Source organism: Sceloporus occidentalis, unplaced genomic scaffold (genome assembly GCF_023333645.1).
Source record: "Sceloporus occidentalis isolate IW3139 unplaced genomic scaffold, rSceOcc1.0.p SCAF_1, whole genome shotgun sequence".
Classification (NCBI taxonomy): Eukaryota; Metazoa; Chordata; class Lepidosauria; order Squamata; family Phrynosomatidae; genus Sceloporus; species Sceloporus occidentalis.
In genome coordinates, this window is record NW_028316981.1 from 167,714,235 (window position 1) to 167,739,200 (window position 24,966).

General features: G+C 48.6%; 1 protein-coding gene across 3 annotated transcripts; it reads right to left on the bottom strand.

Annotated features, from left to right (window-relative positions):
• Nucleotides 1–739: 739 nt before the first annotated feature.
• TARBP2 (TARBP2 subunit of RISC loading complex) lies at nucleotides 740–24,596 on the bottom strand. Of its 3 annotated transcripts, none has more exons than XM_089481318.1 (9): nucleotides 24,024–24,596; nucleotides 20,366–20,535; nucleotides 18,990–19,095; nucleotides 17,758–17,841; nucleotides 16,884–16,953; nucleotides 15,023–15,140; nucleotides 14,225–14,352; nucleotides 2,855–3,047; nucleotides 740–2,521 (listed from the first exon to the last, which is right to left on the bottom strand). In XM_089481318.1, the coding sequence occupies exons 1-9, from the start codon at nucleotides 24,269–24,271 to the stop codon at nucleotides 2,364–2,366; spliced, it is 1,275 nt and encodes a 424-aa protein (XP_089337444.1). In that variant the 5' UTR covers nucleotides 24,272–24,596; the 3' UTR covers nucleotides 740–2,363. The 3 variants fall into 3 exon arrangements, with proteins under 3 accessions (XP_089337444.1, XP_089337446.1, XP_089337445.1); XM_089481320.1 differs by lacking the exon at nucleotides 24,024–24,596 and adding an exon at nucleotides 23,677–23,807 and having other exon boundaries at nucleotides 741–2,521; XM_089481319.1 differs by lacking the exon at nucleotides 24,024–24,596 and adding an exon at nucleotides 20,978–21,457 and having other exon boundaries at nucleotides 741–2,521.
• Nucleotides 24,597–24,966: the final 370 nt, after the last annotated feature.

Below are 24,966 nucleotides of genomic sequence, written 5' to 3' on the forward strand. Positions count from 1 at the left end.
TGCTATGCTGACTCCATGGGGCAAGCAACATGGTGCCCTCCAGATGTCTTAAACTAATCTTTCATCACCCCAGCAAATTAATTCACATGAACAACCACTTGTTCATGTGAAAAGAAATCTGTAAAAAAGTTTTCCATATATGTGTGCTGCCATACGTTTGTTAGATTTGTCTGTCTGCCTCAGAAAAGGGGTGAAGAACCTATGACCCTCCGGATGTTGCAGGATTCCCAGTTACAACCATTCCTGAACACTGACCCACAATGGCTGACCCTAATGGACCTGGGAGTCTCATAATGTCATCTGAAGTCCCTTCCCTGATCAAGTTCACCATTATGTTACTAATGCCTCTGGAAGCTTGTATCCACAGAATCTTTATCCCAGAATTCAACCATCCACAAATATTTTGAAAATATTCAAAAACACTATAAATTCCAAAAAGCAAGCCTTGACATTTCTGTATAGGAAATTCCATTTTACTATCCCATTATATTTAAGGGACTTAAGCATCCATGGATTTTATTATCCATAGGGGTTTTGGAACCAGACCCCAGCAGATACTAAGGGCCCACTCTATCACTGTCTTGAGAGAGACTACCCCTTAACTATGGAGGTTTAATTTAACTGGAGGTGGCTAGAGGTTGACAAAACTTTTCCTTTGGATTTGCCTATCTCCCTAAAAGGAAGCCAATTCCATATATTGTGAGAGTGAATTATTTTTATTCACTAGATAATTAAGAAGAAAAAAACAATGTCATAAAGCTATGATGCATACATAACTCAGATCTCATATAACGTCTGATCCCATATAACGTCTGATCCCATATAACCCATATCCCATATGACTATCACAAAGCAAGGTGCAGAAGATGGAATAATGTGGACTATGACACAGCATCAAATGCTGTGTCAATGGGCCTGATAACTTCTCGAAGGGAATATGTATGGAATTCATGTATGGAGCTCAGATTCCAGGTTTGTTTGGTGGTTTCAGGCAAAGCAACTTGTCTTTATCTAGTCAAGTACCTGGGGCTACGTGTTACTACCCAAAATGCTTCTGGCAAATAGAGAGACAAGGTTATAAGGCCAACAGGATCCCATTTACCCTTATAGCAGGTATTTAGAGGTATACTGCCTCTTAATGTGGAGGCTTTATTGAGTTATTGTTCCTGAAAGGAACATCCACTGAAAGAGTAGGAAGAAGGAGCTTTGGATAAGTGAAGCCACAGAAAAGTGAAGTAGTAGTCTGGTAGGTCAGGAAAAGTTATATAGGCAGGGTACACACCGCCAGAAAGAGGCGCATCCCTGGCGCCTCTCTGCTCCGCAGAAGCGCGGCAGCAACCAAATTTCGCGGCACTCCTGTGCAGCAAAAAAGGAGCACCGGGAAGCGGCTCCTTTTTGCGGCACACTTCCACCATTCCAAAGCAGCAACGGCGCGGGGGCGTCGCAGCTGCACCGCCCTGTTTGGAGGTGTCATAGCTGCGATGTCACAGTAAGCGCCGCATCTGGTGGGTGCACTGCAGCTGTGATGCAGTCATGTGCGAGGGCTGCCGGGCATGGGTGCTCCGCCCACCAGGCAGCCCTCGCACGTGACAAGGGCGCCACAAAGGCCCATCTGTTCCGGGCCATAGTTTCAGCATTTTTTAGAAGTATGAGCAATACATGCTTTTCAGAGCATAGAAAATTAGCATGACAGCAGAAAGGGGGGGAAAGCCTTTCTTTCTTACATGCTAGTGCTGTATGCTAAACAATTTGGTATTTAAGCAGGTAATCCCATTAAACTTCAGCCAAAAAATGGCAAGAAGCCTGAAGAATCTGAATGCTTATTTGTACCTGCAGGTCTTTGACAGAGGAAACAGTAGTGAAAGGGGAACATTTCCACATATGTGTGAGCCCACAGTGATCACTTGAAGTACCCAGTGGGTTAAAGAAGACATCTCTTTATAAAAATCCAATTTATTGCAACTCCTGCAACCATGACGTTAGTCAGTGTTTGGTTCCACCATCATGACAAGAAGAACCAGGGTGACCTCACATGAGCCACTGAGAAGGAGGAACCAGGATCTCCAGATGGTCAGTACCAGCAACTAGGTCCCAGGACCACAAGTTGCCACCAACCTCATGTCTTCTGTGAGTATGCCGGCTTCCTCCAATTCTTGATTCCAGCTGAAAATAACCCATCACTTCCCAAAATAACTTGGGGAGGTTCTCCTCTTGCAACCGCTGCAAGTCTTCCCCTCCACTTTGCTGCCAATTCAAGGCAGGGAAAAGGAAACTCTTTCTTTAGTGGGTAGGAAGGTGGAGACAAAAAAAGGTGTTTCGGAATCCACAGCTGCTCAGAGTCACCAGTGCTATTGAGGGGAGGCTCACTTGCCCCCTGCCATAATTTTGAGGTATTGAAGGGCATTGCGAGCAGCCACAGCCCGAGCAGCATGGCGGGAACTGGCTGAGCCATGGCACACTGTGGTTGGCTGTGTAGAGAGTTCTACCAAGCACTGGTACAGGCCACTCAAGCTCATCTCATCTGGAAGGAGAGGGAAGACAATGCACTCAGTTTGCAACTTGAAAACATAACTTCAGATATTTATGTGGAGAAAACATACCTAGGCAAGCAGTGGAGATTTTCAAACAGGATCAGGGCTGGTTGGTTGATCAGTACAAAGTGGCACAGAATTATAAAGCACACGACAAGCAATCTAGTGCAACCCCCTCCCTGTACAGAAACATACAGCTTAACTATCCCTGACAGGTGGCCATCTAACTTCTGTTTTTAAAAATTGCCCATGAAGGAGAGCCTGCCGCACTATGAGGCAGTCCGTTCCATTGTACGAGGAACCCCTCATCTTAGGTCCCTTACCAATATCGAGGTAGCTGATGTCAAAACTCTGTTCTTCAGAGAGCTCCTGCAAGAGGCTGCAGAAACTAATGCTGAACACCTCTATTGGGTGGGTCTTCAAGTGCAAAATCTTTTCTCCAGCTGAGTTGCGCAGAGAGTCCCAGGTGCAGCCAGGCCCTCGCCCTTTCACCCCATCCAATTTGTTTCCTGCAGTCTGATAAAGGGGGGGGGGGAAGGTTTGACAGGAATGGGGAAAGAGAAGAGGGAACATTTAGGTAGTGCATTTTCCAAAGATCACAGCAAGATAACTGACCCCTCTCCTAGAACTGCGCTTCAGAATACTGGTATTTCTGTCCCCTTTTGTGGTTACACCTCCCAGTTAGTTTGGAATCCCCTACCCACCCAGCACCTTGTGCCAAGGCCAGGAACCATCACTCACTGGTGGAGCACACATATGTTTTGTATGCAAGGGGTCCTAAGTTCGGGTAGGGCTGGATAAGGCTTCTGTCTGAAACCCTCCAGATAAATGCAAAGACCTTCCTCAACTACCAAGTCATTACAGTAGTCAGACCACACACAAGGATGTAAAGTCGAAGGCTTTCATGGCCGGCATCCATAGTTTTTTGTGGGTTTTTCGGGCTATGTGGCCATGTTCTAGCAGAGTTTCTTTCTGACGTTTCGCCAGCATCTGTGGCTGGCATCTTCAGAGAAGGATGCTTTTAAACTGGCCAGTTGACAGCCATGGCAGGAAACATGGTACAGGCCCAAAGCATCCTCATCCCAAAACAGATTTGTGATTATTGGCATGATCAGTGCAAATCTTTCTGCTTGGGACCCTTACAAGACTCCCTGGTATGGGCATGCAACTACATACAAGACGCCAATTGGCAGGTGGTGGAAGAGACCATTTCCAATCCCATCTGCAGCTCCTCTTCATTCATACCACAACACTCTCCTTCCCACCCACTCTCAGAGCCCTCTGTGTCATTCAGAATTCTGTTTTGCAGGGTTTCCTAGACCTTTGGAGAAGATGCTGTGGCGATTGCATGCAGAATCCATCTCCTCCAAGATTTGCTATAGCCTTCTTACATCAGCACAAAGACACAATTAGATCCTAGCCATGGGATTTCCAAGCTTGTTAAATCATAAGAATGCAGTAAGAAGGAAAGCAACAATACTACTTGAGTTGCTGACTTTGTGGCTAGCGGTAGAATTAGTCAGTGGAAAACTGGCCATTAAGGTCACTGTGCCAAGCCACTATACATCCATCTACCACCTGGTGTTATTAGCCTCTCTTCCTTGTCCTTCTTTCCTTTAACTCCCTTTCCCCTTTTCATGTCTGCTAGTTTTTTTAGGTAATGAAATTTCAAGGAAACAAGTAAGCTCTCTTTATAGATTCCAGTGATGAACTGTTTAGCTCCTAGGCTCTAACAATGGTTAAATCAGGCACTCACCATTGCCTATTGTTAAGACCCATCTTGTGATTTCTAAACTATTCTTAAAGAGCCTATTTTATTTTAGCAGCCAGGGTGATTTTTTGGGTATGTCCGCTGCAAAAGGAAGAAGAACGAAACAGTAGGGCCACTGTGTGGAAAAGATGGTAAAATGCTAACAGGGGACAGAGAAAAGGAAGAATTACTCAATACCTTCTTTGCCTATCTTCTCAAATAAGGCAAAGAGTGCTCAATCTGAGGATAATGGAGCAGAGGACAGAATAGAGGAATTTCAGCACAGAATAAGTAAAGAGATGGTACAGGAATACCTGGTTAACCTAAATTAATATATGTCTCCAGGACCAGATGAACTACATCCAAGGGTATTAAAAGAACTGGCAAATGTAATATCGGAGCCATTGGCAATAATCTTTGAGAACTCCTGGAGAACAAGAGAAGTGCCAGCAGACTGGAGAAAGGCAAACATTGTCCCCATCTTCGAAAAGGGGGAAAAGAGGATCCCAACAATTATTGTCCAATTAGTCTGACAGTAATAGCAAAAAAGATTCTAGAGCAGATTATTAAAGAGAGTCTGTAAACATCTAGAACGCAATTCCATAATCACAAAAAGTCAACCCGGATTTCAGAGAAACAAATCATGCCGGACAAATCTTATCTCTTTTTTTGATAAAATTACCAGCTTGGTAGATGAAGGGAATGCTGTGGATATAGTATTTCAGTAAAGCCTTTGACAAGGTTCCCCATGACAGTCTTGCAAACGAGCTAGTAAAATGTGGGCTAGGCAAAGTAACTGTTACATGGATTTGTAATTGGTTGACTGGTCGAAGCCAAAGGGTGTTCAACAATGGCTCCTTTTCATCCTGGAGAGAAGTGACTAGTGGGGTCCCACAGGGTTCTGTCCTGGGCCCAGTGCTATTCAACATCTTTATCAATGATTTCGATGACAGAATTGGGGACATACTCATCAAATTTGCAGATGACACCAAAATAGGAGTAGCAGCTAATAGGACAGGATCAAAATTCAAAATGACCTGAATAGACTAGAAAGCTGGGCCAAAGCTAATAAAATGAATTTCAACATGGAGAAATGTAAGGTACTGCACTTAGGGCAGAAAAATGAAATGCACAGATATAGGATGGGCGACACCTGGCTGAATGAAACTACGTGTGAAAGAGATCTGGGAGTCCAAGTAGACCACAAGTTGAACATGAGTCAACAGTGCAATGCAGCAGCTAAAAAGGCCAATGCAATTTTAGGCTGCATCAATAGAAGTATAGTGTCTAAATCAAGGGAAGTAATAGTGCCACTCTATTCTGCTTTGGTCAGTCCCCACCTGGAATACCGTATCCAGTCCTGGGCACCACAATTCAAAAAGGATGTGGAGAAACTGGAGCGTGTCCAAAGGAGGGCGACTAAAATGGTGAAGGGTCTGGAAACCATGCCCTATGAGGAATGCCTTAGGGAGCTGGGGATGTTTAGCCTGGAGAAGAGAAGGTTAAGAGGTGATACGATAGCCCTGTTTAAATACTTAAAGGAATGCCATATTGAGAAGGGAGCAAGCTTGTTTTCTGCTGCTCCAGAGACTAGACCCTGAAACAATGGATGCAAGCTACAGGAAAAGAGATTCCACAACAACATTAGGAGGAACTTCCTGACAGTAAGGGCTGTTTGACAGTGGAACACTATTCCTCAAAGTGTAGTGGAGTCTCCCTCCTTGGAGGTCTTCAAACAGAGGCTGGATGGCCATCTGTCAGGTATGCTTTGATTGAGATTTTCTGCATGGCAGGGGGTTGGATTGGATGGCCCTTGTGGTCTCTTCCAACTCCATGATTCTATGATTAACCCACTTTGGGTTTTGTGGTCCAGAAGGCAGTGAGTCTCTAAGTCTTCCTGACCAACCAGGAAGTGAAGTATGCTGTGTTCCCCTCAATCTGAAACAAGGTTATTACATCTTCATTAAATCTATTCATTCTGCCCTCCACAGGGCCCACCCTGTCCTATTCAGACTCAGAGAATCCTGTTTTGTGTGGTCTTCCAAGTCTTGCCTCCCCATTTCCTCAGCATCCCACCTGCTCCTTATACAGCCAACCACAATTCCCTGCTTGATGTTCTTCCTTATTGTTAACATTATTAGTAATAGCTGATTGTCTAGCACAAGAGGATGGGTACAAAAACAGACTTTCTTCTTTCTGTAAACCTTTACAGTAAAGCAAAACTGTGTTATGTCTTTGTAATAATTTCCCTCTTTGTGCTGAAGTACAATGCATAATCAGTTTTCTTCTTCGTGGTCTCTGCGAATCATACAAATGGGTTTCACTGCGCCTGCGCAGTGCTGCTCGGAAACTTCTGGAATCACCAGGCAAAGTTCACTTTGCAACATATAGAAACTTTTTGGCGGCAACCCCGCCCACCCGTTATAAGGCCCCTGCCTTCCCGCTCTTTCCCCAGTTCCTTTTTTCCGCCGCGCTAGCTGCTTCAGGGAACTTCGCTCGCTCTTTAGCTTGATTGGAATCACTGTGTTTTTGACCATTCGTTGTCTCCCGCCCCTGACGGACTCTCAGCTTGATGACCTCGATTTTGGACTTTCCCTCCGCTTTTGTTTCTTCGGAAAGGTCTCCAGCCCCTTTCAAAGTGTGACGTTGCGGAAACAAGGTGCATCCGGGAAAACGATCCAAAGACTTGTCCACTCTGCAAGCCCCTCTCTTCGCAGGCTCGGGAGAATTGTGAGTCCTGGCTGACTTTGGCCATCGACCAGGGCAAGACCCGGGGGGGGGGCCCTCTCTTCATCGTCGGCTCCCTCGGCTACGCCGCCTGCTTCTTCTTCCCGGGCCAGCGTGTCCAGCGTGGTGTCTGCCCACCAGTGGCTGAATCGTCCACCACCGCCGATGTGGCCAGTGGTTCATTCAGACCCAGTGCCACCAACGAACCCTCCGAGCGCCCCCACAAAACGTCGGAGACTGAAGGTTTCGAGCCCAGGACAGAGTCCAGGAGGAGGGCATCCCTGGAGGGCTCGCGCTCGAAGGATCGAGCGGATGTGGCCCGTGGTTCATTCTAACCCAGTACCACCAACAAACCCTCCAAGCGCCCCCACATAACGTCGGGGACTGAGGGTTCCGAGCCCAAGACGGAGTCCGGGAGGAAGGCATCCCCGGAGGGCTCGCGCTCGAAGGATCGAGCGGATGTGGCCCATGGTTCATTCAAACCCAGTGCCACCAACAAACCCTCCAAGCGCCCCCACATAACGTCGGGGACTGAGGGTTCCGAGCCCAGGACGGAGTCCAGGAGGAAGGCACCCCCGGAGGGCTCGCGCTCGAAGGATCGAGCGGATGTGGCCCGTGGTTCATTCAAACCCAGTGCCACCAACAAACCCTCCAAGTGCCCCACATACGTCAGGGACCGAGGGTTCCGAGCCCAGGATGGAGCCCCGGACAAAGGCGTCCTCGGAGGGCTCGCGCTCGAAGGATCGAGCAGGTGTGGCCCATGGTTCTTTCGAACCCAGCGCCACCAAAGGACCCTCCAAGTGCCCCCACATAACGCCGGGGACTGAGGGTTTCGAGCCCAAGGCCAAGTCCGGGATGAAGGCATCCTCGGAGGCTTCGTGCTCGAAGGAACGAGCGGATGCGGAGGCCCTGGCCGTGCCGGACCCAAGGCCAAGTCCGGGATGAAGGCATCCTCGGAGGCTTCGTGCTAGAAGGAATGAGCGGATGCGGGGGCCCTGGCCGTGCCGGTCCCATCCTCCAAGGCGTCGTCGAAGGCATCATCGAAGGCGTCCTGACACGCCTCCAAGCCGCCCAAGACGGGGGCACCCTGGGTGCCGTCAATGAACGCCGCACCGGAGGACGGCTGCAAGGCGACCAAGCCTCAGCCTTCAGGAATCATTATCCTGTCAGACCTGCCGGGCAATCCCTTCCCCCCCCCCCTCCCCGAGGAGCGGGGCGAGATGCCGGGATCCTCTAAGAAGAGGCACTCTGAGGGGGCTTTGGACGACTCCATGCCCAAGGGGCCCAAATCCACCCGGTGCCAGGTGAGTCAGTGGCGTCCTCCAAGGGCGAGGAGCGCGCTTCGCACAAGACGCGCTCTCCAGCCAAGGACTCCGACTCCGGTTTCTTCTCGCCCGAGGGAGTCGCCGACATCATATGCGGTTTCCACAATTGACTCCCCGCTGCCTTCGACTGTGGCATTTGTCCGCGTCAATGCGGAGATGGCCAGACCTCCTTCCCTCTGACTGTTCACTCAGGCGAGGATGAACCGTCTGATGAGGATCCTTCAGAAGATTCACGAGGCTGAATCTCCGTCTTATGGCCCCTGACAGAGGGAAGCCCCCGGTGTCGCATGCGAGGGCTTCAACATCCGGGCCGTAGCGGCCCGCTCTGGAATCGGCAGCTTTCAGCTTCCGACGCGTCCCCTACGCGAGTCCAGGTGCCGGATCTCCCACTGGCATCAGACACCGCCTCTGAGCCAGAAATCTTGTCATGTTCGGAGGACCCATCAGACGATGAGGCCTCCATCCAGGCTTCTCCTCAGAGGTTGCATCACCTCGAGCCTTCTTTTCCCACCGGTGATGGCCGCTCTCTCAACAAACACATCATCAAGATGCCAAGGTCCCTGGACATTGGGCTTTTCCTCCCCGAGGAGAAAGCTCACGACCCAGTCGAACACAGGGTGCACGGCCGTGTACCGTCCCCGCCATCCATCCCGTTGCTGCCGTCCCTGGAGACCTTCGTCAGGCGGCCCTGAGAGGTGCCGGCCTCCTTGGTGAGATCGTCCCGCAGGATTGAATCCCTGTACCAGTTCTCTCCATCCAGCAGTTTCTGGTTGACCGGCCACCCCAAACAAAATTCGGCGATAGTCGAAGGGACACAGCAGACCTTCAGATGGCTCTGTGCCGACATGCATGGCTGCATTGATCTGACCTGAACCCAACGTCAGAACAGCTATTGAGGACATGCCACTTCTCGGCTCTGGTCTCTGTCACGCTGAGACCGACGAGCTCCTGAACCGCAATTTCAGGATGAGGGCAGCGGGCAAGAACCACGGGATGTCGTCGGCCTCCATCTTGCCCGGCCGGAAGAGACAGCGACCGTGACAGCCCCAAGTCGGTCGCGTCGGTCTTTCCAGCAAGACCGATAGTCTCAGCAGCAGGACTCCCAGAGGTAGCGTTACCCCTCTCAGTCTTCCTCCTCCTCTGGCCGTCGCACACACCCCCCGGTATCGGAAGTCCCGCCATCAGGATACCGACCGGGGGAAGAAGAGAACCCGAGGGGTTCCTCCGCACTTCGTCTCCCTCCCCTCCGGTTCTCGGACATCTTGAGGCTTTCCCACTACCGCCGGTTCCGGATGGTAACCTTGGCCTCTATTCGGCCTCTACTCCACCAGGGCCGGTGGTTCTCGATGTTCGACCTGGGGGAAGCCCACTTCCACATCGGAAGTCAAGAGTCCCACTGGAGATCCCTCGCCTTCGCCGTCGGCTTCACCGCGTGCCACTGCCACGGCCCCGAGGGCCTTCACAAAGTGCATGGCTCCAGTGGTGATATACCCCCATCAGTGGGGTTACAGAGTCTTTCATATCTCGGCGACTGTTGTTGCCGCCAACTCACAGTGGGATTACCAGGAGACAGTCCCATTCGCCTTGCACCCTGGGTGCCCCTCGGCCTGATTGCCTCCGAGGAAAAGCCACTTCACACTAGCCAGGCAGGCGAAGTTCATTGGGGCCATCCCCGACTCCGAAGGATGCTCCGCCTTTCCCCCTCCGGACCCTTTCAGGCGTTGGCAGCTTCACTAAGCCTTGCATCTCCCACAGAAAGGTGAGATGTCCAGGTAGCCCTAGGCCACATGGCGTTGACAACGTTCGTGACGCCGTGGGCAAGGCTTCGCCTCCGCCCCCTTCAGGCCTGTTTCCTATCGGTCCCCTCAGTCTTCAGACTGATAGAGGACTCCCTGACCAGGTATCTCACGGTACTGAGGCCAACGGCCGCTTCTCTGAGATGGTTGTTGGCTTGCTTCAACGTCTCCATCAAAATGCCCTTCCAGCAACCCCAGCCTCAACTGACTTTGACAACAGATGTTCCCCTGGAAGGCTGGGGCGCCCACCTGCTCGACCTTCTTGTCAAGGACAAGTGGTCTGCCCGGGACAAACGTTTCCACATCAACACGTTGGAAATGCTGGAAGCCGACAAGGCGTTGAGGTCATTCAAATCCGCTGTCGCGGACAAGGTGGTCCTCCTGAGAACAGACGGTACCACTGTGATGTATTACATCAACACGCAGGGAGACTCCAGATCCAGGACCCTGCTCGAGTTCATTCTGCGCGTCTGGAGCTGGTTCATCCAGAGACAGACGCTCCTCTACGCAATTCACCTGCCAGGAGACGACAGTGACCTGGCGGATTGCCTAACTAGATCTCCTCCGGTGCCGTGAGTAGAGGCCCCATCCGGAGATGGTCAGCGACCTGTTCGACCGGTGGGGGACCCCCCAAGTCGATTTCTTCGCGACCGAATGGAACAGCCACTGTCCCCAGTTCTGCTCCAGGAGGCGAATGGACAGATCCCTCGGAGCCGCGTTCGCCTTCCTTTGGATGGGAGAGCTGCTCTACGCATTTCCTCCCTTCCCGCTCATCATCAGGGTGGTGTCCAAGATGACAACGGACCAATCGGATGTGATCCTGATCGCTCCGTGGTAACCGTGGCAGCTCTGGTTCGCGTCTCTTCTCCACCTCCAAGAGATGCTCCCTCCGCCTCGACTTCCGTCTGGACCTGCCGTCGATCCAGGACGGCCAGATCCTCCACCCGGACATCGAGAGCCTGCCGCTGGTGGTCTGGAGAATCCAGCCCTAGCCTCACTGCCTGATGCGGTGAGGACTGTGACCCTGCCTATGCAGAAACCATACACCCTGCGGTCCTATGCCATTAAGTGGAAGAGGCTTAACCTCTTCCTTGTAGAGGTTCCTTAGGAGATGTGCCAACCTGCACCCCCTTGGGTCGGTACTGCTACCAGCTGGAAGCCTGGAGGCAGTGCTGTCCGCTCTTCAATCCAAGCCTTTTGAACCGATGGCCATGATGGACTTGAGATTGTTGACTTGGAAGACTGCCTTCCTTGGGGTCATCACCTCCGCCCGCTGTGCGGGCGACCTCTGTGCCTTGCGGAGGGACCGGCCCTTCCTTAAGTCTACAAGGATTAGGTGGTCCTCCGGTCAGGCATTACTTTCTTGCCCAAAGTACTGCCTGCTTCCCACATGGGCCAAGACATTGTGTTGCCTACTCCGGCGTCCAGCCCGATTTTGGACGCAGAGTGAAGCCTACACTCTCTTGGTGCCAGGAAGGCGCCGGTTTTTCACTTGGACATAACCGCTGCCTCCAGTCGGTCCGAGAGATCCTCTCTGTGCTATTCGGAACCAATGAAGAGGTTGCCTGTGTCCGCGCAGAGTTTTTTCCAATGGGTGGCTGGTACCATCCACCTCTGCTATGAGCTGTTGGGTAACCACTCCCTGACAGGGCTCGGTCACACTCCACAAGGACAGTGTCACAATCCTCAGCATCCCTGTCGGGGATTCCCTTAGAGGATGTCTGCAAGACTGTTGTCTGGTCCCAGCCTCTGACTTTCATAAGGCATTACAGGCTGGACACCAGGGCCATCCTAGACGCAGCTTTCGGGAGGGCTGTGTTGGTCTCAGGGTTGCATTGTTTGCTCCACTGATGATGTTTCTTTACAAGATCATGTAAATTATGCCACTGTTTTTACATTCCTGTTGAATGTTAGTTTGCACAATTGCCATGGGATTGGTCTTGCATGACCTTACGTTCCCTTCTCAGGTTCTGCACTGTTATAGCTGTGTTGAGGTGTTTGTGCACAAACAAAGACTGACTCTTTTATGGTTCAAGGTTTTTACTGTGTCAATAATATACCTTGGTTACCATAGCTTTGGGTTCAGGACACTCCCTCCGCCGCGTACCTAAGCTTGTCAGTCTAAACCCATTTGTATGATTCGCAGAGACCACGAAGAAGGACAGGTTGCTTACCTGTAACGGTATTTCTTCGAGTGGTCATCTGCGAATACATACAAATCCCACCCGTCCATCCCCTCAGTGTCCTGCTCTTATTGGCTCTTTCCATCGCCTGCTTGGCGGAAAAATTGCGGAACTGGGGAAAGAGCGGGAAGGCAGGGGCCTTATAATGGGTGGGCGGGGTTGCCGCCAAAAAGTTTCTGTATGTTGCAAAGTGAACTTTGCCTGGTGATTCCAGAAGTTTCCGAGCAGCACTGCGCAGGCGCAGTGAAACCCATTTGTATGTATTCGCAGATGACCACTCGAAGAAATACCGTTACAGGTAAGCAACCTGTCCGTCTGTGTATTGCATATCTGCAGATTTTGGAAAAGCTATCGTTTTGGACTATGATTCCTAGAATTACTAAACTGAGAGATTTGGGGAGCCATAGTAAAGAAAAAGTCATTTTTTGCAATCTCTGCACAGCTGGAAGTTTAGTGTATATATGTACACATATGAATTGATGAGCATCAAAAAGTTTCACATTTCAGGACTATGTAAATCTTTCTGGTTGGTGGGTACAGACTTATTCTCTGCTCTGGTTGGTTGGTTGGCTGACCTGTGTGCAGACCTGCCTGAAGCACACATGTACTAGATTTTGTCACCTAGTGCCTAGATAAGCTTCAGAGGCTGGCAGCAGAGTACTATGGAAGAACTTTGCCTGCTGACTTCACAATGGCAAAGATGGAGACAGAGATTTTTAGCAAAACACCGTGGATGGGACGTTCATTTACAATAGTGATCTGTAAAACGTTTCTGACTACCGCTCACTTTCATCTTGGGTGACAACCCTACTGTCCCCAATGCCTATTTTTTTTATATATTAGATCTACTGTTTGTAAAGCAGCCACCCAGTCTGTGGCATCTACCTTTGCCATGCCCAGCTTGCCATGGTTCCCTTTTCTACCTCAGCCTTTCATGTTCCTTCTTCTTGCCCATGCTGATCTTACTGCAAAAGGAGGATAGGCTGGCTTGCTGCTCATCTGCTGCTTCCAGGGTGACCAAGCACAAATGGAGAAGCTTTGGCCCAGGGCTCACAATCCTTCTTTGTCTGGCAGAGAGTGCTGCAGCCAGTTTTCTACTTTTCTCCCCAGCGAAGAAGGACTTTCAATCTGAGAGAAGCTAAGATTCAAACCCAGATACTCCTCCCCTTCTTTCCCCAGAGCCATACTTTCCTCACAAATCTTCAAGTCCCTCCCCACAACAAAAACATTGCTTCTGATACTTCTTTTCTTGACCTGTGTGAAAAGATAAAGTGGGAGCAGCAGCGCAGCTCCAACCTGCCAGCTAAGTTCTGGAAAAACTTTGAAAGCTTGAGCAGGGTCCAAATGTGAAAGCTCCTTTTTTGCTGAAGCTTCCCCCCACCCCATGCCATGTGCTCTAACTCTTCATCCTGTAATACTCAGCCCCGACAGTTTTCAATCCAGATACAGTTTGATACAACATGAGTGGACATTTTCTGCAATGACATCCGTAACACCAGACTTAGGGGGTGTGCATGGCATGTAGACTTAGCCATGCAGAAAGACATGGGGAAGAAGGAGTGTGCAAGAAAGAATACTGACACGAGCACAACTCTATTCTGCATTTCTGACAAAAACCAACAACTAAAAGATGAGTTCTGCAACATCAAACAAGTCCAAAAAACCCTTTTTATCATTTTATCAACCTCTGCCTGTCCTCACATTTTGGAGAAATCCAGATCTTGCCTAGGTGTTGTAAAGTCCATAATTACAATCAAACCTCCTCATTTCCAGAATACTTAAGCAAACTCTTCACTTTAGAAACCTTCTCAGAGGTAATAAAACTTTTTGTTTCCCACAGAACTTTCACGGATTGAGGGTATAAATGTTACCACAAAATAAATTTTGTTTCCTCTCCCCTGCCTAGACTCACAATAGAGAACTGGTCCTCCTCCACTTCAGCCTCACTGCCCTCTCGTGGGTCCAGAGGTACATTGTGGATCCGCACCAGCATCTTGGCTGCAGCATTCCGCTTGGCCAGTTTTTTGGAAGTGCCACTGCCTGATGGGAGAAGAAAAGGATCATTTGGATATGTAACTTCAGGGGCTTAGGATGAATGGCAAGAGATGTGAAAAAGGACAGCAAAGGGCAGCACATCTGAGCAGTGTTTGGAGCTATATCCTCATGTACACATCACAGCCTACCCATGCTATCCAACCTCAAAGGATCAGAGAAGCCAAAGTAAACAAACATGCCACATTTGTTTGTTTTTAACATTTGCTTATACAAGCTGGAAAACTCAGCTTTACTTGTCACAGAACAGTTTCAACCTTCTGCTCTTAGAGGTGAATGAATTCCTTTCCCATTATGTACTCTGTATCACTCAGCTTATGGATTATTTTATTATTAATAGTTTATTTTAACTGATAAATTTTAATTGTAATGTGTTTAATTCTTTTTAGGGGGGATAGGGATATTATATGTACAATGTATTGTATATTTGAATGATTGTATTGTATATTTTAGATGTAAGCCACTTTGATAGTTTGGGAACAGAAAAGTGGGGTATAAATAAAGATGATGATGATGATTGAAGATATAAGCAACCTAGACTATCGTTTCTTAACTCTTCTGCATCTACACCTTGTTGCTTCCCTATGAATCTCACCCAATCTCTTTCCACCAATGGTTCATAGACCATATTCTCCACCCAGGCTTGTTTTTAATGTACCTATTTCAATGAACCTTTCAACACGGCAAGTCATGGTGAATTCTTTGCGGTGTGCTGGTCCTGATTCCTGAGTGACTGTGTATTCAGGCAAACGCCAGCCCTTCTGCACGACCAGCTCCTGGAGAAAAAGAGGCAGAAAGAGAGACAGCGAACTGTAAAGTGCCACTCATCCTCAGACTCACAGAGGGACTGACAGCTCGTAACTTTATTACTGTTCAAATATCTATAAAGCTGTGCTCCATTTAAACATATTTGGATGTATACCTCATTTAGGGGCTTTACAGACGGCCCCTAAGGGGCAGCAGGATGCCGCCCTTTCCTTGCTATATCGGGGATGCGGCAACGCCATGCCCCCCAACCTGGCAGGTCTGTGGCTTCTTTTTGCACCACGGAAAGGGTGCCATAGCACCAGCACCTTGGCCTTTCGGCGCTCATTTGGTACAGCGCGTAAACTCATTGCACCAAGGAAGCGCTGTGACGCCTCCTGCCATGCAGTGGGGTGTGTGGTGTCATGCCAGCATGGGGGCACTGTCAGAGCATGCGGCGTGTGGTCACCACCCCTCCGCTCTGCCCCAATGCCAGCATTTATCACCCATCTGTTTAGGGGCTAAATTCTGAGCACGCCTATAGTAGACAGGGCTGCAAGTGGAACTAAGAGGGAAAATAAGCCAGCAAGCAACGTGAAGTTTGTTGTCGTCCATTGCGTGTGTGTGTGTGTGTGAACTGCTTTGCCCTTGCCGCTCACTTATCCAGACTACTGCAGTCATGCTGGACCCTGAAGGCAGCTACCGGTACTGAGGGGGATGGTACTGCAACCTCCAGAGAACCTGTTTAGGGTCTCTTGTGGATGCTGGATGAACAGGAAGGTGCCTTATCTTCCTTATCCAGTAGCTGTGCCAGACCCTCCAGGTGTACCCCCCCCCAAGTGACACTCCCCTCTGGGATGTCACCCAGTGCAGTCTGCCTCCCCCCTCCCGCACTCCTCTAATGATGCCACTGCCTGCTATGATCACATGAAGGATACATCACCACAGGACAGCATAGATCACCACAAGACATATCAAGAAAGCCAGCCAAAGTATCTGTCCGTTGCTGAAAAGGACAATGTAAGAGAAAAAGAAAGTCCTACCAGTATTCTCTCTTTGGAATCTACTAGTCATTTGAGGTAGTAAGCATGATGTATTCCATTCCAGAGTTATAGTAACTGTAGGTTATTTAGGTTGTTTCTGTTCTGAAGCCAAGATCTAAGGAGTCTCATGCAGATGATGCAAGATGATCTAATGCAACATCTGGACCTTCCTCTTCAAAAGGAACTCCCACACTTGGAGAGAGACTTGGGGGAAGGGTTGAAAGGGAAATGCAGAACAGCTTAGATAACACTAAGATTCCTGCTTGTAGCTCTGTGGGTCTTGACTCAGTGCTTCCTAGTGGCCTATAGGAATTAAATGACCTGCATTCCAGTCAGAATGTTGAGAGCACTGAGGTTTTACCCTAAATGTCTTAGTACAGTGGGACCTTCCCTTAAGCAGGGGGATTGATTCCGGATTCCCCCGCATAAGGGGAATTCTACGTATGCTCGCACACCATTGCAAACAATGGGGTGTGTGTACATGCGGCACAGGCATGCACACCATTTGTTTCATTGTCGCACAGCTTCAGCGTATGCTTGAAGCCGCGTATAGTGTGCCTGCATATTGTGCAGGTGCACTGTATAAGCAAACTAAGGGGTGGGGTGAAGAATGAAACAGGTAGCTGGCAAATGGCTACAAGGACAGGAGTCCTGGCATAGCCTACTCCCTCCTGTGCCACCATGGATGACTACTTTTGTTTGAAATAAACCACAGAGAAATGAGCTGCCTACCTGCAGGGCCCCAACCGGATTGCACTCCGACTGCTGTGGTGATTCTGGGGCAGTCACATCCATATTTGTGCTTTTGGGTAGAAGAGGACACAGGGTAAGCATTTCCCCAAATTTTGCCAAACCAAAAAATGCCATCCACTGCTAGTTAGAGGTATGGGGATTCAGGAGATGTTCCAGGCATTAAATGTAGGGTAAGATATTGACCAATCAATCAGGATTGGGGATGCTGGATTGAAAAGGGCTTTCTAACTACTAATTACTGACTAATTCCAAGCAATAGGGCAGGCAAAATCCAGCTCAAGGGCCACACCGGGCCCCCAAGGTTATTCTTGTGGCCCCCAACTCCCTCAGACTGACCATTTTCTGGCAAAATGAGAGGTAAATTTGCTCTTCTGGAAGGTTTAAATAGATTGCAGCCCATCTGCATTTCATATTTTTTAGCCATTTTTCAAAAACATAGGAGGACTCATGGTCACTTGTGGTTTTTCTTTTTGTTTATTTGGAGCAGTCTGTGGGCCCAGAGCAGCCCAGGCATAGAAAATGGCCTCCCAGATGCACTGAAGTGATCCACCCTAGACATACCACCAATAACTTTCTGTACTATCTATGGTACTTCTTGCCCTACACTTCCAGAGTATTGGTAGCTATTGAAAGAGGGGCAGTCCCATCTAACCTACCCAGTTCCCAAGCTGATACACTGTTGGCTAGGAGGATGCCAGTGGTAAGGACAGCAGGCACAAGTAGTAGGAACATCTTCCTACAGCCACTAACTTCTTTGAGTTAAGCACTCATATAGGGCAAGAAAACCTGGGTGCATATGAAGGCACCAGGCAGCCCAATCTTTGCAATTTCACTTCTGTGCCCATCTCATTACCTGGGTGATGGAACTGGCAAGATGGGTACAGGTGAGGCAGCTGGGATGGTGGTCTGAGCCAAGGGCTCTAGAGAGAAAGGAGAGCTTCGAAATACAAGGTGACAACATTAAACAAAAAAAGAAAAAAGCAAGCTTCAGTAGCAAAAAGCACATGCAGTGGATTAAGCATTCCAAAATGTAACAAAATCCCCACATCCCACCCCCAGAATCTGTGTGGAATCTTCTTGTTCCTCACAGACACCTTGCATCCAACCTCTTCTCCACCACAGCAATCCTGCCTGCAAAACATATCTTGTTCCCATGGCTCTTGGCATAAGCATGTATCTGTGCATAGGATCAGAACTACTTCTGTGGCACAGTTTGGAGTGCAGCACCATGCAAATCTCAGGTTTCATTTTCTTAACAACAAGAATTTTTTTCTCCCTCAGTATCGATAGAAAATATTAAGTGAAACGTTTGCATGTTGTCTGATCAAATCTCAAGAGTATGGGAACTGACCACGATTTGCAGTATGCCATTGGGGTTGAGTGCCAATAACGTGTATTTATAATGCTCTTTGTCCCTCTACCTGATTGGCAAAAGCAAAATGTATTATGCAGATCAAGAAAATTTGCATACAAACTGGATCATAGTGCACTTCAAAGCATTTCTTGGAACAGAATTTAATTTCAGTTCGCATGTGTGGGTGTCAAAATACAGTTTTGAAGTACACATCCCTGCCTACTTTTGGCATTTGGCTGCTGAGCCCAACAGCAGCTGAAATAAAAATATGGTGATGCAGCCACCATGTCGGAGGCTTGCCTATCTATGGCTGCATCCGCACTGCAGAAACAATCCAGTTTGGCAACATTTTAACTGCCATGATGGCTCAATGCTATGAAATTCTGGGAACTGTAGTTTCTGTGAGACATTTAGTCTTCTCTGTCACAGGGCAATTAAAGTGGTGTTAAACTGGATTGTTTTTGCAGAGCAGATGTAGTCTTTGAGGAGAACCAATTAAGTGCTTTAGATTCCCCACAAATACTTTTGTCTTCCACTCCTGTGGCAATATCCATGTCTTTCCTTTTACTTGCCACTGCAACCAGTAACAGAGAGAGTATGCCTTTTCATCCACCAATTATCTCTCACAGATGAGGGGAAAAAATTAAGTAGCTAACAAAAACTCCTTCTAAGGGCAGAATAGTGGTTCTTCCAGCCTTCTCAACAACAACAACAGACAGTGTCACCCTCACCTGGCTTCCTCCATGGGAGCAGGCTCTAACATGATTCCTCCCTTCAGAAGTCGGAGTGCCACCTCTGCTGCCTTGTGTTTTGCTGCTTTTTTGCTAGGGCCTTGGCCTGAAAGCAGCAATAGGAAAGAAGGCATATCATGATACAAGATTAGAATGGCAACTTTTAAGGATGCATTGTGACTGGGGTACAAAGTTCCTGGCCAAACACAGAGCACTTTATTTTTGTATTCATGCCCTGCCTTTCCTCCAAGATAGGAGGATTCCCAGGCCATTCCTGGATGTCTCCTATCCAGCACCTGACCAAACCCAGACTTGCTTAGCTTTAGCAACACAGCTGCCTCATGTACCTTCAGACCATAATTCCATGTACGAGGCATGACAATGTAATGATGTCCTGACAACACTACTGGGTCCTGATGAATATGCGTGTGTATATCCAACTGATCCACTTGCAACAGGCTAACTTGGCAAGCAAGATAAAGAAAAAAATATGTGGCTAGTCCAGAATCACTGATACCCACACATCCTTCCTTTTGAATTTTCAATACTTGAGAAGCTTCATTAATAACAACCCTTGAAATTCCTGATCTCGGACTGCAAACCAGCCTATTTGTATCTGAATCCTGACCATCCCATTACAGTTCTGAAAATCCTTTCTTCAGTTCACTTCTCTACGGTAGCTAGCACACAGGTTTTTTAAAATTATTATTGGCACCATACAGTCAGGCCAAAATAAAGCTGCTTTGGGTCACTTTGGAGGTATGCTATTTCAATGCATACTTAGGCCTGCTACAGACTGCCAAAATAAAGCTGCTTCGGGTCTCTTTGGAGGTATGCTGTTTGGAGGTATGCCACCATCCTAAGAATCCGGAAGCTGCACCAAAGCTGCACTCCAGTGCTTAGGAATGGAGTGTGGCTTTGGCGCGACCTCCGGACTCTTAGGACCCATGGATCATTTAAATAGCATACCTCCAAAGAGATCCGAAGCAGCTTTATTTTGGCAGTCTGTAACAGGCCTAAGAGTCCAGAAGCTGCACCAAAGTTGCACTCTAGTCCTTTGTTATTGTGGGAGAAAACTATGGTTTCCACAAACACCCTGTGCTCCCCTTTTTATAATACACTCTGAGTCTTCTGACAGGACAAGATAAAACTCTAAACAAAAATGGGAGCTTTGGGAAATGTCTCTGGAAAAAGCAGCTCTCTCTTTCCCTCCCACCACCCACACAATAATGGAAACTAGCCATGCAGACTGTTTAACCTCCACTCTCTCCATCAAACATGAAAGAGTGCAGAAGGCAGGGGATCCCTCACCCACCCCAACAAATACAGAATTAACCACTGGTTCATCCACACATCCATTCTTTATTGCAACTAACCGGTGCAGCTGATGTCACCGACTGTGACACGAAAGGTAAAGTTGGGCTGATGTGCTTGTCCCTCGGCTTTCAGTAGATCGTAGACGGGTGTTTTGCCTATGCGTGTTCCATACTCCTGTAGCAGGCTGATTGGGGTCTTGCCGGGATTGGACGCCAGCATTTGCTCTATACTGAGGACAAGGAGACACAATGATAAGTCTCTAGAATCAGCCTTCTTTTGCGCAAGGACCTACTTTGATCAAACAGTGCTTCTGGACCTTCCACAATGTCATCCTCTACAATGTGGGTAGAGAACTTGTGGTTCTCACAATGGGAATTCAAAACCAAGAAGAACCCACAACAAAAGTCGTGATTCTCTTACACACATACACACCTTTCCCCTCTGTTTTGCATGTTTTAACCCTATTCTGCCATGAAATTCACTGGGTGACTTAGGTCCAGCCACTCTCTCAGTTTAACTTAACTCACAGTGTTGTTGTGAAGACCAAACGAGGAGGAGAGCCATGTACACCATCTCAAGCATTGTAAGCAACAAATAAATGCTATTCCCACAGCAGTTCTGAAATAGGCAACATTCCCTTCAAGAGCAGATCTACAACTAAGCCAACCCACCTGCCCAACTGCGAATGCCACAGATCCTGGAGAAGATGGAGTAGGAACATATCACAAAGAAACTCCAAGGTTACCTTCAAAACATGGCTCAACGGCTGCAGATTACTCACTCTTGCCATTCTTTATAACTATCTTATTGCGCTCACAGCTGGGGATGGCAGATTTATTTCTATTCCCATGAGTAATGAGTGCGTTTCTAATTAGGGAGAAGAAGCGGAGCAGACCAAAAGTCCATCTAGCCCAGCATTTACATGAGCAGCCAGCCTGATGCCTCTGAGGGCTCATAAACGTGGCAGGAGGGAAAGAGCCAGTCCTATAATGTGTCCCCAGTAAACAGGAGTCTGGGTAGATCTCAGCAAAGTAGCCATGTAGCTGGAGAGATTCTAGGAGATGTAATCCAAAAAAGTATCTTTTCCAATTGATTCAAAAGGTACCTATGTTAAATCTGTAGTTAGAAGGCCCATTTAGCTACAATTGCTTACAACAGACTTCCATGACAGCCACAAAGAGCTGTGGATTCTGGCTTTACATCAAAATGAGATTAAGTATAAGGATTTGGTTTGATACATACACAGCAAAGGAAATTATCTGCTAAATTGCAATCCTGTTCCAATTGCCTACCAAAGTCTGCCAAACCTTGGAAGAAAGATGTTTAGGATCACATGACACAACTCCATTCCTTGGGAATAAAGTGTGTCAACTTTCTTCATAAACATGCTTACACTCACACAGCCAGGGTGAGCGTGTGACAAAACTACCATGTTTTTTCTCCAAAACCCTCTGGAGCTGTTGCAAAGCGGAGAAAGTGAGTTACAGGTTAAATTAATAAAGCAGACCTAACTCTCCCCTCTGCTGTATTCTTTCTCACAACCAGGAATATCACAAAGAATCCCACAACAAAGGCATTTAAACCCTTTCTCTCTCTTTTTTTTAGGGTGATCACTTTTAAGCACCTGCAACTCCACACTTGAAGCCTTAAGGTGGATGGCCATGAGAGATGAAACAAACTATATAGCTGTACTATTATCATACAGAGTGAGGCAAAAGTCACTTGACAGTTAGATGTATTTATTTATACAGCTTGAGTCTCCCTTATCCAGAATTCCAAAAGCCAAAACCTTTTTCATGGGTGGCTGAGACAGTGACACCTATGCTTTCTAATGGTCCAATGTACATGGATTTTGTTTCATGCACAAAATTATTAAAAGTATTGTATAAAATGACCTTCAGGCTATGTGTACAGGGTCTACGTGAAACCTAAATGAATCTTATGTTTAGGCTTGGGTCCCAGCTCCAATATTTGTTACTGTTGTGTGTGCTCCAAGTCATTTTTGACTTATGGAGACTCTAAGGTGAACCTGTCATAGAGTTTTGCTGGCACGATTTGGTCAGAGGGGGTTTGCCATTGCCATCCTCTTGAGGTTAAGACTTGCCTAAGGCCACTTGGCGGATTTGTATGCATGAGCAGGGAATTGAATCCTGATCTCCAGTCTTGGCCCAGCCTTCAAATCAGTACACCCCACTGACTCTTAAGACAGGTATTCCGAAATCCTAAATAAATAAGTAATTCAAAACCCTAACGCTTCTAGTCCCAAGCATTCTGGATAAGTGAGGCTCAACATGTCTGAATAATACCCATCTATAAACTGGTAGAAAAACCAATTGAAAGTGAGTCCCTAGGCAGAGAGCTCTGCTCCTGCAACTGTTCAGAATCAGTCCCTGCCAAGTGACTTTTGCCTCAGGGGCTCTATTCCTCACAACAGCAACCCTGCATGGTAGGCCAGGCGGTAGGAGAGTGACTGCCCCAGGGCGCCCACTGAGCTCCATGACACAAGGGGGACATGAACCCAGGGTGATCAGATGTCCTCTTTTTCCAGGACATGTCCTACATTTCGGCCTCTTGTCCATAAGGAATTCCAAAACGTCCTCCGTTTTGAGTGTGACTATGAAGCACAAATGTAAATTTATACAAGTGCCTTTAGCTTTGAGAGTTGTAATGTCCTAAGTAAAGCGCTGTGCAAACTTTACAGTGCTCTATAAGTAGATGTTAATAATAATAATAATAATGATAATGATGATGCCCTCCATCTTTCTTGAAGGGCTCACATTCTGCGGTGCCTTGTGTCCTCCTTTGCAGTTGGGACTTCTGACCACCCTGCCCTTTCCTCAGATTTAGGAGAAGAGGGGAGAAAGGGAGAGAGAGGGATGAAAAGGAAGAAAGCACTGAAGAGAAGGACTGTCCAGGAGGCAGGGCGACCACCCCTCCTCCTTTCCCTAGGCATCCCCCACACTTCAACCTCTGTCCGGGAAGACTCTGAAAATGTCCTCCATTCTGAGGATGACTAGGGTCCAAAGCACACACTGCAGAAATAATCCAGCCTGACGCTATTTTAACTGCCATGGCTCAATGCTATGGGATCCTGGGAGATGTAGTTTACTGTGGGCCCAGAGCTCTCTCTCTCTCTCCCTCAATGTCTCCCAAACACTGCACTTCCCAGAATTCCATACCACTGAGCCAGGGGCAGTTAGAGCGTCCTCAAACTGTGCTCGTCATTTCTGCCGTGTGTTTTGGGACCCTTGTGAAAGCTATCCTGACCCTTCTTCCTTCTTCCGTGAGTGCTTTGTGCTTTTGCCAGGTGGGCCCTTGGCAGGGCGAGCGCCCTCCATGCTGAGCCTGGCTGACAGGGGCCTGCATTTACATCTCCATCAGCCTGAGGAGGGCCCGTGTGGCCCTGCGGTCGCCCTCGTCCATGGCGTGGGTCCCTGTCCTCCTCTGCCGTTAGGGGCCACTCTGCCCGGGCCTCCTCCTCCACCGCCGCCGCCGCCGCCGCCACAGCAGCCCCATCTCCTCCTCCTCCTCCTCCTCCTCCTCCTCTTCCTCCCAGAGCCCAGCCTCGCTCCCTGGAAATGATGGGCTCTGCTGCTACTGCAGCCAAGCCTTGCCCTCTCCTTAGGAACGCCTCCCCCAGAGAGAATGGCGTAACCTAGCAACGGCGTTCCAAGGGGGCGGGGAGTGCCCCTTGGTCGCCATGGCAACGGGGCTCACCTGGGGAAGCCGCCGCCGCCGCCGCCGCCGCCGCTCCTCGCGCTCCCGCAAGGCTCCTCCGCCTCCTCCTCGCTCATTCCCTCCTCTTGCCCCGCCGCCTCCGCCACGACGCCTGCCGCCCTCCAGCCCGGCTTACAATGGCCCGGAGGGAGGAAGCCGCCGCCCCCAGCCTCCGCCTCCTCCGCACCGCTGCCAGGCGCATCCTGGAAGCTGCAGTCCCGGACAAGGCCTCGACCGCAAAGCAACATAGGCCCAGGGACTACATTGACCACAAGGCCTTGCGCCCCGCGTGGCGCAAACGTCGGCGTCCCAGCTCTAAGGCGCCTTCCCGCTGCATGCTGGGAGTCGTAGTCTTTCGAGTCGTTTCCTGTTTATGGTGACCCTGTGCTGCTGGGTTTTTCCCTCTTGCGAGTTTCTTCAGGAAGGGTTTGGCTTCTCACAGCAGCACAGCCTCAAACTGAGCTTCATGTTGCGGCCTCTCCTTTTCTCTTGCTGCCATTCAGACTGTAACTCCTCCGTCAGGGGTTTAGGTGGTCGTTTCTGCGTGCAATCCTCCCATGTTTCCCCAGAACAATCTTCTTTTTCAAAACAACAGCACAAGAAAGAAAGAAAGAAAGAAAGATTCCATTAAAGAAGAAAAGACAAAATGGCTGCATAAAATCCTTTGATCAAGGAATCCAATTTGAGACTGCTTTAACTTTTAGACAGCTTTAATATCCAGCCTCCTCTGTCAGAGAGCTCTAGTGCCACAATAAACTACATTTCCCAGGACTCCCTAGCACTGAGCCAGGGCAGTTAAAGCGGTCTCAAAGTGCATTGTTTCTGCAGTATGTTTTAAAGTAACTGCACCAAGTTGAACTATTTTACCTAAGCTACTTTCTTTCTAAACGTTATTCAATAAAGTCACTGTTTATTTGTTATAACAAAAGTCACAGTCTGGGTG

What these genes read in the sequence shown, in the direction of transcription:
- TARBP2 (XM_089481318.1), bottom strand. Translation starts at nt 24,271, where the DNA reads ATGTTGCTTTGCGGTCGAGGCCTTGTCCGGGACTGCAGCTTCCAGGAT. An exon ending in TTGCCAGTTCCATCACCCAG is followed by an intron (nt 16,954 to 17,757) that starts GTAATGAGATGG and finishes TCTACCCAAAAG; the next exon opens with CACAAATATGGATGTGACTG. An exon ending in TGAAAGGTTCATTGAAATAG is followed by an intron (nt 14,353 to 15,022) that starts GTACATTAAAAA and finishes TTCTCCCATCAG; the next exon opens with GCAGTGGCACTTCCAAAAAA.